General features: G+C 39.4%; 2 protein-coding genes across 3 annotated transcripts; both read left to right on the top strand.

The window, feature by feature from the left end:
- Nucleotides 1–2572: 2572 nt before the first annotated feature.
- gfod2 (glucose-fructose oxidoreductase domain containing 2) lies at nucleotides 2573–9993 on the top strand. Of its 2 annotated transcripts, XM_080437002.1 has the most exons (3): nucleotides 2573–2689; nucleotides 4796–5149; nucleotides 6346–9993. In XM_080437002.1, the coding sequence occupies exons 2-3, from the start codon at nucleotides 4897–4899 to the stop codon at nucleotides 7257–7259; spliced, it is 1167 nt and encodes a 388-aa protein (XP_080293128.1). In that variant the 5' UTR covers nucleotides 2573–2689; nucleotides 4796–4896; the 3' UTR covers nucleotides 7260–9993. The 2 variants fall into 2 exon arrangements, with proteins under 2 accessions (XP_080293128.1, XP_080293129.1); XM_080437003.1 differs by lacking the exon at nucleotides 2573–2689 and having other exon boundaries at nucleotides 4679–5149.
- A 1171-nt stretch (nucleotides 9994–11164) lies between these two features.
- On the top strand, nucleotides 11165–16209 carry LOC308082380 (uncharacterized protein). Its single transcript, XM_080424106.1, has 3 exons — nucleotides 11165–11438; nucleotides 12530–12946; nucleotides 13092–16209. Exons 1-3 carry the CDS (start codon nucleotides 11180–11182, stop codon nucleotides 13424–13426), a joined length of 1011 nt encoding a protein of 336 aa, XP_080280232.1. The 5' UTR covers nucleotides 11165–11179; the 3' UTR covers nucleotides 13427–16209.
- The last annotated feature ends 96 nt before the right edge of the window (nucleotides 16210–16305 follow it).

The following is a 16305-nucleotide window of genomic DNA, read 5'->3' as shown; positions in this document are numbered from 1 at the left end:
ATTGAATTCAAGGAGATTTGTTTTGTTTTTGTCGCATTCCTAAGCCAATAATTTGATGACCAGCAGAGTATCTGGTAGGAGACTCAAATGCAGGTCAATTGAGTCTCCTACCAGAGAGTCCATCGGTCATCAAATTATTGGCTTAGGAATGTGACAAAAACAAAATCTCCATGAATTCAAGGCTTCATGGAGTGTGTAACTGATAGCAAATAAGTACTTTTTTGGCTGAACTACTCCTTTAAGCTATTCCGAACTCATTTGTCCACACGCACTCAGATATTTTACTTAAAGGAGCTACACCATGAATTTAAAAAAAATATTTGATATTTAATATCATATGGTGTATGTCCCTCAAACCTTTTTCAAAAGGTTTGAGCCTAAATCATCACTCAGATATACTCATCCCAAGTCAATTGTCTCTGGCTTATACAGCACTTTCAGCTGCAATACCAAAACGTCCTATTGTGCAGGGGGGGGCTACTGAGCAATTCTGTCTGTTAATTAAAAAAATTATTTAAAAAAATTATTTAAAAAAAAAAAAAAAAGGAAAAATTCTGCATAAAAAGAAGCATCTAAGAAAAATACAAAATAAAAAAAAAAACACTTTGAACATTTTTGAACAATTCCACCAAGTGTTTGAGGTGCCTGTTTCACCCACTTCCGGGGGGCGGAGCCAAAATCCGAGCCCGAAGTATTTGTTCGTAGACCCCCACTTAGGGGGGGTAGAAAAAGTTTCGGAGCGATTCGTGCACTTTTCATTTAACATTGGGTTTGCCATCATTAATGTTTGTGACATCATAAACATTTCCATTCTGAGATCGCCTGTTCAGACACGCCCATTCTGGAAATCCATGAAATGAGAAGGAATGACTGAATTAAAAAAAAAAACATTTTTTGGGGTACAAGAGACACTGGGGACCAAGAACCAAGAAAAAAGTGATTTTCATGGTGTAGACCCTTTAAGTAAAGGTAGCAATACTACAATATAAAAATACTCTGTTACAAGTAAAAGGCCTGTGTTCAAAATGTTACTCGAGTAAGACTACAAAAGTACTAAAATGTTTGAAAATAGCAGATATCTGCAAAGTAACTAAAGTTTTGGAAATACTCCAGTAAAGTAAAAAAAACACCTCAAAATTGTACTTAAGTACAGTACTTGAGTAAATGTACTTAGTTACTTTCCACCACTGCTCGCTGCGCACCTTGTTTTCGCAAGTGGGTTAAATATAGTCAGGGGATATTTAAAAAATCTTGGAATAAATTCCTTACCAAAAAAAATCTTCACCAATGTGTTTGTAAATGTGTCTAGTAACACATCTCACAAAGACTGAAATGCAGTTTCCCTAGGAGAATTTGTGACAGCTCCTGAAAGTTGGGGTACCCACCATAACCTTATGCGGGGGGAAAAAAATCTAATTTTAATTCTGTTTTAAGCAAAACCACTCCTTGGGCTAAAAACGGCCATAGCCATCCTTTTCCAGGTATACTTTTTGTGTAAAAAGCCCATTGAGATTGGGCTGTTTTTAGCCCAAGGAGTGGTTTTGGTGCAAAACAAATGCTTGCAATGGATTCAGAATCATAAAAACACCCTAGTTTGCCCCCTCACATGCTACTTAAAACAGAATTTAATTTGGATTCCCCCCCCCCCCCTGCATAAGGTTATGGTGGGTACCCCAACTTTCAGGAGCTGTCAAAAATTCCCCTAGGGAAACTGCATTTCAGTCTTTGTGAGATGTGTTACTAGACACTTTTACAAACACATTGGTGAAGATTTTTTTTGGTAAGGAATTTATTCCAAGATTGGAAAATGTTCTGCTAATATCCCCTGACTTATAGTCCTGCATTTGCTGTACACTTTGCACACATGCTGGAAATTGAATCAACAAAAACAAGCGCTCCTTCTCGTCTCCCAGACATTTTTGAAAAAAACGAGAGCCTACTAGACTGCAGAGTTGCCATATTTTGTGAAAGAAATAAGAAACCAGGTCTAGGAAAACAAACCCAAAAGAAGCAATTAGGCCTAAGGCCACACGACACGAGCACTTTAAACCTATATGCATAGGCTATAAGAAAATAGACGGCTCACAACGCGTCGCACCGTGACGCGTTGTGAGCTTGTAGATCTGCTATTTTCAAAAACTCTTGAAATAAAATGTGGAATATTTTGAATATTTGTTAAACGTTCTAACAACACAAATACTCCCTGGCACAAAACATTCATGAAAATATTTGAGAACCACTGGTTTAAAAAAGAATTACAAAAAATTAGAAGCAAGCCTAAATAAGTAAGTACACGTTAGAAACCAGCCCACAAAACCGCAACTACCAATTTTTACAAGAAAAATAAGCCCAAAGTCGCTTATAATAAGCGGACATGGCAACGCTACTAGACTGGGATAAATGAGCTTTGCAGGTTGCAGATCCGCTCAGGCTCAAGAGCGGATACGGAAACGATGCTTGGAAACACGTGCGTGTGCTCATTAACGGATACAGTAGGCGGGCTCTAGACAGGACACGAGCACTGAGCAGCAAATAGAAACCTGTCTTTTTTACACAGGTACTGCGGAAAGCCTGCTGTGACGCGAGGTTAGCATCCTACTGGCGTTACCAACGTTACGTTCCACTGGGCAGCGCCCGGCTGACTGACTGACCACCTACCGACGTCGTGGATGTTGGGCTGCGAAAATAGGTAACTTCACGCTATTATGTGTCGCTTTACGGTCTGTTACCTCAACTTAAGCTAGACGACGTTTTGTGATGTTCTCAATATGTTGCATACTAGGTAACGGGGAGGAGATGCATTTGCTTATTGTTGCCTATCAAATTGACGTTAGCATCGCTAGCTAACGTTAGTTAACGTTGAAATAACGTTCTCTAAAATTAACGTTGAAGTAATTTATCATTTTTCTCATGGTTTCACATGGTCTTAATGAACTAACATTTGATAGATAAAGCACGGGCAATATTTGTTCATCTGTCTCTGGTAGCAGCTGCCAGCTAACGTTTGTATTAGCTAACGAGAACACATTATTCTTCCTGATTACAGAAGTGACTTTAAATAGATGACCGGTGGAAATACATTGCATGTGTAACGAAACACACCAACATAAATAATGTTTTTAAATTTTATATTAGGCTTTTAAGTCATATTTGTGTGAACCGTTCCTTCCCAGGCCCATAGATTCTGTTACCAGAATTGATTGATGTACTTTATTTAGTAAGACATGAGAATAACAGTACATGGAAGTACAAATTCACAATACAAGGTCTACTAAACTGGAAGACTCATTAAGCACTGAGCTTGTTTAAGATGAGATCCCCATGCACACAATCAGAAGGCTAATCTGAAATGTACTTGTTTGCAGTGGTGGAAAAAGTACTCCATTGTTTTACTTAAGTACAAGTATCAATACTGCAATGTAGAAATACTCTGTTACAGGTAAAAGTCCAGTAATGAAAATGTGCTTGAGTAAAAGTGCAAAAGTATTGGTATCAAAAATACCTGTACTCGCAGAATGTCCCATTTCACAAGTTTTCAAATGTATAAAACTCTTTTGAAAATAGCAGATCTACAATCCCGTTCGTCTATTTTCAAATGACCGAAATGTATATAGGGCTGAAGTGGGTAATGTATGTTTTGTAATAATAATAATAATAATCATCTACAAAGTAACCAGTAACTAAAGTTTTAAAATAATTGTAGTTGAGTAAAAGTATAATATTTGCTTCTGAGATGTAGTGGAGTAGAAGTAAAAGTACTGAAAATTGGAAGTACTCCAGTAAAGTAAAAGTACCTAAACATTGTACTTAAGCACAGTACTTGAGTAAATGTACAGTAACTAAGTACGTTTGTCCTATTCGACAGTCCATGTGTGTCCGTGTACCTCTGTCAGTATTTCTGCATGCATTTATATCTTGGGTTGCCATAGCTTTAGAATGTATGATTTTTCATAATTCATATGTTGCATGTATTTGAAATGTATGGACTATCTGTCATTCTAGGGCTAGCTAGGCTATTGTCACTGGAAAACAAGCCTAAGCAAATTTCTTTTATTTATCCTATACTTGGCAAGTTGGCAATAAAGGCTGAAACTTTCCACCACCTGACACATTCACAATGACATGCCAAATCTATCCACAGTAGCTCACATTGGGACATTTTGGGAGTACCCTGCTGATATTCAGATGTTTGCTGATATGCTTGAAAATGGTCAGACATGTGATAGAATAAGTCAGAAATTTGGTTGGGTTAAATGCCCAGACCTTTGCTGGAGTGTCAACACAAACACTTAAAATAGCTGCTAACCACAGCTCAGGCAATAATAGCCTGTTTCCTGTTCTCTATTACTTTCCCCACTTACAGTTGGCGTTAGCAGCATTTTTAACATAGTTTTTGAAATACAATACAATCTAAATTGTAATATTTATCAGTCAATTGGTAAGATTACTTGACTTAACACACCATAAGTAGCAGTCACACGCCCAAAGGTGCTCATCTGCTGTACATAAGTTAAACGAGTCGTAATGCATGTAATTAGGTGAACATTTTTCAAAACACATGCATGTTTTATGTCAGCCAGTGAGTGGCAGAACACACTTGAAGAGCGCAGAGCAGCCAGAGATGTTGTTGAGTTGTGTTGGGCGGGGAACCTTTTTGGGAATGGCATGCTAAATATGTTGTAGGACAATGTCTCAGTAGCCTTTCACAGATGTCTGATAAGAAGACAAACGGGTATAGGCCGCTCTAGGACTTGTTCCTCCGCTTTGTTCGTCACACCATTGTTTACTTTTACAGGTAAAATCCTTGACAGAGACTGAGGCCTTGGGGAGATAGGTGAATCTGTGGCTGAAAGGATCGCTATGGTTCACATGTGAAGTAGAGTGATTGCCGCTGCCATGTTGCCAGGAGTTGGTGTGTTTGGCACAGGGAGCACAGCCCGAGTGTTGGTGCCATTGTTGCAGGCAGAAGGTTTTGAAGTTCACGCACTCTGGGGGAGGAGTGAAGAGGAAGCTTGCTGTCTGGCAAAAGAGCTTGGAATTCCCTTTCACACCAGTCGATCAGATGATGTTCTGCTGCACCAAGACGTTGACCTTGTCTGCATCTACATTCCACCACCAATGACACGGCAGATTGCTGTCAAAGCATTAGGTAAATGTTTTTGTATCATGGCATGTACCGGCCCAGACTTGGCATGAATCTTGCAAATAAATGTCAACTAGATATGAAATAGCCTTAGAAAACAAATTCAGCCATTTTACTATTTATGTAGATATTAAGAATTATGTGTAGCAGTTAGCAAATGTAGATCCTTATCAAGCTCATGTAAAAACAGACTATATGGTTTGTACGTGATTGATTCTTTATTAGGTAAAGGGGTGTAATGGTTCACAAAGATAATAGTTTTGTACTGTACCTTGGTATTTGATTTACACTTCAGTACATGGGGATTGGGGAATTCTATTGCCAACCCAAAGTACGTAGGATAATAAATAGCATAATCATTTTTAAATTTCACCAGATTATTTGAAAGTAGCAAGGAGGACAATTTATCTTCCCCAGCCCATATCCACTACTTCAGCCCGCAGCTATTTTTGCTCAGTTATTGTCTTAATATAATAAGGAACTATTCTGAAAAGCTTGTTTGCTACAACAAGTAGATACCCTGCTTTGCCATGTTTACTTTGTATTATATTCCCCTCTCTCTTTCTTGGCTGACACTTAGTGTCCATTTTAGAAACAAAACAAACAAAAAACATTCTTCAGTTGTTAGCAACATTTGCTCAGCATGCCGCAATGTTAGATAATGTTAGCCCTGTGAGGCTAACTTATCTAGTGGAATTCCTGAGAGTTGACCTCAGTTTCCTGTTTTATTTCCAACTTCCTGAGTTTGTCTCCACAGAGACTTGCCCATTTTTAACAACAGCAGCTTCCAAATAGAGCTTGTCTTTCCATTTATAAAAGCTGTGTTTGTCTTTTTTTCAGGAAGCATAATGAGCACTGAGCAGCAATCAAATACTTATTTAACTGATTCAGAAACTCTGTATAATGATATTTACCACCAGATTCTGATTGGGTGATTTTTTTCCCACCCTGAGTTTCATACTACTTCATATAAGAGCGAAATGACTACCATGTGAATATGGTCAAATAGAAGTGGACAAGCTGCTTAATCTTTTATTAATGGAAGAGAATAATGAACTCAATAAGATAGTCAGAGGACTGCATATCTGTCAATGCCCATGCTCTCTTAGGTGAATGCCACTTTTTCCCCTCAGTGGCACCGTAGAATATTTCTATATTTTGCTTCTGTATTTTTTAAGCCTTCTTTCCCCATCTCTTTACAGGCATAGGTAAGAATGTTGTCTGTGAGAAAGCTGCGACTGCTGTGGATTCTTTCAAGATGGTGACTGCTGCCCGGTACTATCCCCAGCTCCTTAGCATTATGGGTAACACTTTGCGCTTCCTTCCAGCTTTCATTGCAATGCGACGGTTTCTGGAAGAGGGATATGTGGGTGAAGTGCAGGTGTGTGACGTCAGAGTATATGGCCCCAGTCTCCTTGACCAATCATATGGTTGGACTTGTGAAGAGCTTATGGGAGGAGGTGGGTTGCACACGGTTGGCTCAGCCATCATTGACCTTTTAAGTCATCTGATTGGGGCACGAGCCCAGCGTGTCCATGGCCTATTGCGGACTTTTGTACAACAAAACAGGTCAATCCATGGGATACGCCGCGTCACCAGTGATGATTTCTGTTTCTTCCAAATGTTAATGGGCGGAACCGGGTCTGTGTCTGGGACTGGCTCAGGTGGCGTGTGTTGCACTGTGACTCTAAACTTCAACATGCCAGGGTCATTCGTGCATGAAGTGATGGTGGTTGGATCCATGGGGAGATTGGTTGCCAGAGGGACAGAACTATATGGACAACGCAATGGCTGTAATGGTGAAGAGCTGTTGTTGGGGGACAGTGGGTGGGTTGGACCAGATGTCCAAGAGATGCCCTTGCCTCACCTTCGGGGGCTTGGCTCCATGGTAACGGCACTGAGACATTCTTTTCAGGCACATGAGGAGCGCAGGTCCTGGGCACGTGGGCCAGTTGCCATAGCACCAACATTTGAGGATGGGCTATATGTGCAGACAGTTGTGGAGGCAGTTAAACGGTCAAGCCGTAGTGGAGAATGGGAATGTGTTGAGATTATGACTCAAGAACCGGATCCTAACCAAAACTTGTGTGAAGCTCTGCAAAGAAACAAGAATTAAATAAACTCATACACCCAGTAAAGATTTAGGCCTAGTAGCTAAAGTACTACTTATCTCTTGATAGTTAACCTTATCTACTGATTTAATTTATTTTCTTATTTATATGACCCCAGATTGTTTATGTATTTTCTTTCAAATTCTTTCATATTTTCAACAAGAAGCTACTCCAACTAAATTCTGTTTATTAATGTCATTGCAAGTTTGTTGATTATTTTTCTCAAACTACGGTGAATAAAAAAACACTGTTATTTGCAACTTCAATATGTTATAGATTATTTAAAAATAAGTCATATTACATTTAAAACGACAGCTATTTGTCAAACATATAACTCTGCAAACAGAAAAGGACAAAAATTTGGACTATCTCAGTAACTGGGGGAGTCTGACTTCCGTATTAGGTTTGCCTCCTAAAACGGTGGAGACATGTCAACTTTCAGTGAGGTGCCACACCTATGCAACATAACGAAAAGCAAACATTGGATGGATATCTGAATACGGCACTTCCATATTTGTTATTTGTTTTCATTTTTTTTAGTTTTAGCTGTCTGCAACAATATTCTTCCATATTAGTTGACAAAAGTTGGAGTTGTGCTGGATTACTCTCCATTAAAGAGACTGAAATGAGGGGGGGGAACAAACTTTTTATTTATTCATCTCATCGCTTTAAATAAGAATAATATTAGATTTGTTTATGACACATTTTATGGCACACACAGATGCCTTAAAATGTAGCACATAAATCTATTTAATAATAATCTTAATGATATATCATACTGAACACCCACCACATTCACCATTGTTTTTTCTTCACTACATGGACAGTCATATTTTACACCTGGAAGCAACTCCCCCATGTCGACAATTTGACCAAAATCTTCATGATTGACTGAGAGGAGCGGTTGATAGTATTGAGCTAATGTTGTTACTAGGGCATGTAATTTCAGCATGTTTGTTTTTGAATAAGTTAAACCGACTTTCAGTGGTTGGACCACTTAAAACACTTCGACCTAATAGCTAATGTACATTACACTAAAAGGAAAAATACGAAATTAATTTCATATTCATATGTTAAAATATTAGTCTTACATTTTTTGATTCAGATGAATGTAGCTGGAGAGATCCAGGTCTTTTATTTTTGAATAATCTATTCAAATAGTTAGTTTTTTAGAAAGAAAGAAAAAATGCAAGAGGTGCTATTAACATGTTATCTTGAATTTATATATATTTGCATGAAGATTGAGGCCAATTTGGATAAGTTTTGAATTTATATAAATAAACCTTTTCTTTTTTTGGGGGAATTAGAACATGGTCTGTACTAGAAGGTAGAGTAAACATAATTCCACTGAATCGTATAAACTACCCTGGGGTCATTTAAAATAGAAAAAGCTATGTAAGGAATGAACTAGCAGGCAGGAAAAATGGCTTGTGGTATAGTCTTTTATTTTTTAAAGGCCCAAGTATTATTCCATACGCTGACAAAAACATAGATTCTCATAGAACTGTTGACATCTATACTCATATTGATTTACAGCTTTTCATATGAAGTGTTGAAATTGTAAGATTTGTTTACACATGTTAATAAACATTGGAGTAAGCTGATATGTTTTACAATATTTGAATAGAATATTAGATGGTCAATGAACAAGCTTAACTCACTCCTATGAGTCTGTCCTCTGGAATCTATTACTGATATGTTCCAATCCCCATAACTCTCAGGCACACTTCCCCTCCTCACACAAGGTGAGGCCTGCTCTTGAACTTAACCCTTTGATTAAGCAGAACCACTGGATTTGATTTACAGTATATGTGAGAGTAAGTCTGGATGTATGCATCCTTGAGGGACTCAGCAATGAGAGTAGGAAGTGTTATTAAACAATTTCACTGTGTCTCACAGATCTGCTGAATACATTAAATGAATATTGACCGTTGCAAGCCATGGCCCTATGTACTTTAGTTCTTGGGGGATGACAGATGTACTGTACAAAGCAAGATGTCTATTGAACTACACAAAATTCTCAGTGCTCTTTTCAACTCTGAGGATTTTACTGAGTAATATCATACAGCACTGGTAGGATTAGATGTATCTGCCCTCCTAGATCTATGAAAATGCCTTGGAAAGTAGATACAGAGGGTCACTTAGGACTCATGGTTTGTTGCACTTTGACAGAAGCAGCCAGATAAGGATACATGCTACAATGTTACACACTTACCTCACACTATCCCAATAGTGCTTTACAGAAAGGTGAGTCAGGTTTACATTTAAGTGTCTTTATGATGCACATGCCTGCAGAATGTTTGATATTTTAGCTACTACTTTATCTACATCCCGACCAAGTTATCAGAGTCCGATTCTTGGTAGCTTTTCTTTTTTTTTGCACTGATAAAATACCACATATTTAATAATGTGCAGTGTAATATTACTGTTTGAACCAGCCAGCTTACTGCAAAATAGAACATTTGTCTGCTTCAGAAAGATTTATTGTATTTATTATTTCGTTTTGTTTTTATTAATGTGGGTGAAATGTCCCACTGTTCTATTCAGCGATTGTGTCTATTTCAGCCTGTGAAAATTTCTGTTTAAGCTGTAATATTTATCTTGTTTAGTTTTAGCATTGTTTTAACTGATCACTTTGTGAGCACTACTTGTGATCCATTTAAGTTGAGGAAGTACGGAAACCATGCTGTTCATTTAACTGTCAGATATTTCTTTGACAAATAAATACTGTTGTATTAATTTTGTTGCCTCTTTTATCAAGAACTGCTTTTTGTTGGTTCCCCGCTTATCAAACTACTTTTCGATTACGATTTTCTTTCTATGCACTGACACTAGAGGAATTGAAAATAAAGACCACACACACACAATGGTTTTAAGTAAACAGTTTATTGATCTGCTGACCTCTTAGATAATTCTATAACAACCATTTCACTTCAGGTAAAGGGAGCTGGTTCAATAACCTGTGTTTTATAAGCACAATGAGGCTCGGCTAAAACACAAGCTGCAGGCTGTGGTAGATTTGTTTTTAAGGAGCAGGTGTCCTGGTACCATCACATGTAAAGAACTACATAAAATGCAGCCCATACATACAAATAGACTGATATCTGTGTGATAGATCAATATTGCTATAAAGTGATGTTTTCCTAAACTATTGCGTTAGAGAGTGGAGGCACTTCATCTTGAGGATCAAGAATAAAATCCTCCTTTTCCACTGCCCCAACTAGCTGGATGGAGCTCTTTTCCTTTGAAGCCCTTTGATTAAGCACTCCATGAAGTTACCATTATGAGAGGCCCATCACTAAAGCACCTGACAGATACTCATTCGGCGAGTGCAAGGGGACCCTCAGTGGAGTGGTGAGAGTTATGGGGGTCCTTGAAAGTAAAAGGTTTGAGAACCACTGAGCTATAGCCAAATGGACCAAACCAGTTTACAGAGTAGTACAATAAGACAGTGGTTCTCAACCTTTTCAGGCCGCGACCCCCCAAAATAATCATATTTGAACTGGGGACCCCCCACCCTGACAAGCACTTAGACAGTTGGAATTGAGTTGAGGCATCGGTTTATCGGTTCCACAGATAAATATGGTGAAAATAGCAGTTAGGCATTTTTTTTTTAAATGTCTGTTATATTATTTGACAATTTGGCCAATGTTTCACCAGTTTTTATAGTTCGTTGATGACTTTTGATGGGGTAATGGTCTTTTTAATTATAATTTTGTAGGTATTGAAAGTCCTTAAATTGACACTTTACTGTCATCTGGGACCCCCCCCCCCCGGGGTCCCGACCCACAGGTTGAGAACCACTGAAATAAGGGTTACTCCCTATACCTCTATGGTTACTCCCCCACCACCAGAGGGCGACTCTCACTTCCGCTTCCTCTGAAAGCAAAACAACAGCGAGTGAGGTGAACTCTAGTCGTTAAAGATGGCGCCGCGCAAAAGGAGTTTGGTCTGGACGTATTTTAAGATGCTAGACGACAGAACGGTACAATGTCTTCTGTGCACGGTGTGTGTGGTTCATAATGGCCCTACTACAACCAACATGATGAGGCATCTGCGTGTCAAACACCCCGCTGAGATAGCTGCTGCTGACGACGGAAAGAGTCATGGATCTGAAATGACCGAGAACAACGATCAACAACACATCCACGTTAAGATGAACAGTGGCAACAACTTCGGCTCTGGTTGGTATTAATGGTCTTTAACGCTTCAATGGTTTTAGTTTTGTTAGTAATAACGCTGTTTTGTTTCAATGCAAAAGCTTAATTCCAATGTAAACAAAGTAGTCTTATGTTTAGAGTGAATACAGTGCGACGTGCTGCTAGCCTTGGTCCAGAGCGTAAGTTAGTTCTCTCGCTGCTCTGCTCATAGAACGAAAATTCCACCGACATGCGAGGTCTCCGTCTTTAGTAAAAAATAAACGCAACTATTTCGCAACTCGCCGAAACAAAGGGTGTTTTGTTGGGTTGAAAGTCTATTCTCCACGATGGGAAGCCTCTCAGCACCCCACCTTCTTTGTATGATACACTTTTGGGCAGAAAATAAGATATGTCCGCCATACGGAAATTATTTTATTTACTCCACTGCGCCCTCTACAGATCTGGTCAATATTACTAATGGTCAGCTCTGGACCAGGGCTAGTGGTGCTGTTGCTTGACAAACAACACTTTTTCGGTCTAATTTATTTACAAATTGGATATAAACTACTAATAGCTCTGAAGCTTTAATTTGATCTCTAAAAGTAGAGCAGTGGTTCTCAACCTGGGGTCCTTGAGGTGGTTCCAGGGGGTCCCAAGCTAAATGAATGCTAGTTGTTAATCTTCACCATTGTTACATTGCACTAATAAATAGACAACGTACAGGAATGGCTATTTTGATCAGAGTTCCACCGTTGTCTACAGTAAAGAAATTCTGGAACAGATGAGTAAATGACCTTACAATTTTTACTAGATTATTGGGGTCCAAGAGAGATAAAAAGATCTTATCAAAGTGGCCCGTGGCCGGCCCTAGCCCAAGCCAGAAGAAACTTTGAGGCAGTGTTGCCAGATTTTGCAAGAGAAACAATACAAGCATATATATATATATATATAAAGTCTGTTTCCTGGCCTGTAAACCTCTGTATTGCATACTAGTATAATTTTCCTCCTGGGGATTGGTAGGTGGCACACATTTCAGCAGCCTTGAAGGCTTCAACTTATCCAGAAATCTTCTCCACAGTAAAACGTACCAAAAGGGCATAAAATACATTTAACATTGTCATTGTTTTTGTGTTCAGTGGAGGTGGAGATGGATGACGATGAGACCGGGCCCATCACAGCGGTGGACGACGCTGATATTACTTGTGCCATCAATGGCATCTTGGAAGCTGCCAAGTACCAAGATGGAGTTTCAGTGAGAACAGAAGCAAGTAAAGCTACAGCTGATGGCCCGTCATTACACACTCGCAGACGGAGCTCGGTTTGGAAGCACTACAAACGAATGGAGAATCCGACATGTTCACTTTGCCTGCTTTGCATGGAGGAGATCAAACACTACAACAGCACGAGCAACCTAAAACGGCATCTGTCAAAGAAACACCCTGGGGCCTTTGCTGGCCTCGGTGGCACAATTAACGAACAGTCCTCTAAAACGGTACAACAGAACCCTGTTCAAAATAAATCGTCGACCAGTGTGGTGAAAGAAAAACGCACAGGTATGAAGTTAATCATCGAACACAAGGAAAGTGGATGGATCTAGTATAGATTTCAAATGCATCATCAAATTGATAACATGAGTGCAGTCCCTGATCCACAGTTAATCAATACTTATTTTCTTCTTACTCCCCCTCCTCCTTACAGACGTGTTCGATGTATCAAGAGAACGCAGAGAAGAAGACATCAGTGAACTGGAGAGAGTGCGGGAGCTGATAGAAGCTGTGAGGAATGCTCAGAAGCAGGAGGCACGGGCTCTGGAGCACCAGAGAGAGTTACTTGAAATGCTGCGTGATGCAAATGCCAGGGAATTAGCCGCAGAGAGGGAGAGAATTGAATCCCTGAGGAAAGCGCAGGAGAAAGAGTCCATAGCCCTGGATAGACAGAGGGAAGAACTGCAGAAAGAGAAGGAAGAACTACAGCTAAAATGGGGGCAACTAGAGCATAAGAAAGAAGCATGTACATGCCAGCTAGAAGACTGACAGTGAAAATATATATATACTGTATAAGATATTTTTGGGGGCTTTTATTTGACAGGACAGTAGGCTGACAGGGAAATGGGGAGAGAGAAGGGGGGGGGGTGTGACACACAGCAAAGGTCGTCGGGATCGGGAGTCGAACTCGCCACACGCTGTCAAGCTGGATTACCAGCATATGTGGTATGCGCCTGGACCGCTAGGCCAGCGGATGCCCCGGTCCTTAAACATTTTTATGCACAACAGGACTCAACAATTTTGTTTAATGATGGAGGATTTCATTTGTTTGGAAACTATTTACTCAAAATGTGAAAATGTTGACCTGGCTTTCTCCTACAAAATGTTCTTTTGTAAAAAATGTGTGGATATAGGATTGTACTTTAATTGATGGCATCAATGCCTGTGGTGATGAACATTAACTCATTCAGTGCCTGACTTATTTCTGTCAGTTTGGCTCTGAGTGCCAGAGTCAAAAATACATTGTAAAAAAAAAAAGTGCTTAGGAAGCGAGATACAGCCTTTTTCAGTAAGATGTTAAACAAGAAGTGAATGGAGCAGCAAATCTTCAAATCATGATATCTTGGGTTCTGAACTTCTTTTTTCAATTTTTCATGACATCGGCGACGTCATTGGCACCCTGGGCTTATAAAAACGTGACGTCGGTGACATCAATGACACTGAATGAGTTAAGTATGTACAAGGTATAGGGGCCATACATAAAGTAACACAGACTTTGACATACTTGCAAGCTGAGCAACTGGTTCCTAAAAAGCCTATGCCACACAGCCTATGGTGTTGACGCTGTCGTGGGACATAGTATTAATTAGGCAGTCATTCCTGTTTTGTATTATTGCATTTATACATCAGAGGCACTCGTACTCTTCTTGAATCAAGATGTTTTATTTTACAGACTTGATCTCAGCTCTCAAATGGTGTACCAAGACAGTTTGTCAATGGAAAATAAATATTACTGGTGTCATGGGAGAATGTGTGTTGTCATGGAAGGTTCCTACTCTAACTGAGGGAAATAACCCATAAGTATTGTCAGCCATGATGACATAGCCTGGCATTGCCAGACTGATGACGTGGATTCACTCACACGTTCCTCCACAGTATCAGTCTGGACTTCGGCCCATAGAAACACACAGGGACTACAAATTTCACGCCCACTATTGAGACAGTGCACCCACGCAAGGTCCGTTAGAACGATGTACTGCAGCTGTCCATGCAATCTCTATGAGATTAATATGAGAGTTGGCCTACTTTTAAAATTATCCTACATAAACTGGAGACGATATAGAGTTGAATAAAAAATGTTTCCAAATGTATAGTGTCTTTATCATATCTTTTTTCAATAGTATGTTTCACATTTAATTTGTCACTTGAATGGGTTACCCACAATGTTAACGCAGCAGAGGGGAGACGGCAGACAGACCAGTATTCGCATTTCAGTGACATCACTGTCTTTACGAGCACTAGCGCCGACCTTGAAGAGAATTCTCATCCCAATCTTGACTGACTTACATAGTTCTATATTTTGAACATGTCATAAGCTTATATTAATTTTCTACCTACCACGGAGCTCCGACGGTACATGAACATTTTAAATGTGTGGGTTTACCGTATTAACTTGCCTGCCCTGAATGTAAGTAACTAAATGGAGTGACATATCCTGACATTTTCAACTACTTAGTGAATTCTCCAGGTTAGTATTAATATACAAATAGTCTTGCAAGATGCTGTTTGGATAATTGTCCAAAATGAATAGCCTATAAAAATTATACATGATCTGGGTATTGAAAACCTTAAGGGATGCATCTGTGACGTATATACAATGCGACCACTTAAACTTTAGATTTCAGATGCTAGAACTTTTGACACACTGATGGAGTATATTATAGTATAATGTGGGTTGTATATTGAGATGGCAGGTATGTCACATTAAAAAGGACAAATAAAACAAATGGGACACTTCATTAGAACACAAAAAAAATAACGCTACAGCCTCAGTAGTCATTCAACCAGTGAAATTACAGTATTTTACAATGCCTCATAGAGAATGCATTGACAGCTGCAGTACATCGTTCTAACGGACCTCGTGTGGGTGCACTGTCTCAATAGTGGGCGTGAAATGTGTAGTCCTCGTCTCTCTCTATAGCAGAGAGTATGAAAAATGACCGGGCCAATCAGTGACTGCGTGTAAATTACGTTCATGATGCACATGTGGGGATGACAAAAAAAACAGGTATATTGGGGAGCCCACTGGCCTGGTGGTGCAGGCGCATACCACAAAGGCTGGTAATCCAGCCTGGCGTCGCGGGTTCTACTCTCGATCCTGTGATCTTTTCTGCATGTCACCCCCCCCATATCTCGCTCCCCGTTTCATGTCAGCCTACTTTCCTATCAATAAAGGCAGAAAAAGACCCCAAAAATATATTTTTAAAACAGGTATATTAAATGAGGTAGGTTAGACATAGATTAAAAAGGTAGTTTAAATGTTTTAGGAAAAAGTAATAGCCCCTAAATCTATGTAATATCTATTAATAAACGGTTCCTTATGTCCTATCCAATGACTTGAAATATTGGCTAGAGCAGAGGTTCTCAAACTATTGGTCGGGGACACACATTGACAACTGAAAAAGAAAGGGTATTATCCTCCCCATCAAGTCTGTTGTGTTTGTTTTTGAAAAGCATAGCCTGTAAATGCATTTCCTGTTTGGTTTTATTTATTAAGGTTCTGGCAACAGATAGCTACAGTATCTACACTGTATGCTTCAATTTACAAATGTGTACAGAAAAACGTTTTCCATAGCTTTTAAACTACGTTGATGTCACAAAATCAGCAGGAATCACAGCTTTGTAAATGCATTTTCTAAAAAATATTG

The sequence above is a fragment of the Gymnoscopelus braueri genome, assembly GCF_963280865.1.
Source record: "Gymnoscopelus braueri genome assembly, chromosome: 1".
Taxonomy (NCBI): domain Eukaryota; kingdom Metazoa; phylum Chordata; class Actinopteri; order Myctophiformes; family Myctophidae; genus Gymnoscopelus; species Gymnoscopelus braueri.
This window is presented reverse-complemented; position numbering and strand designations above follow the sequence as displayed.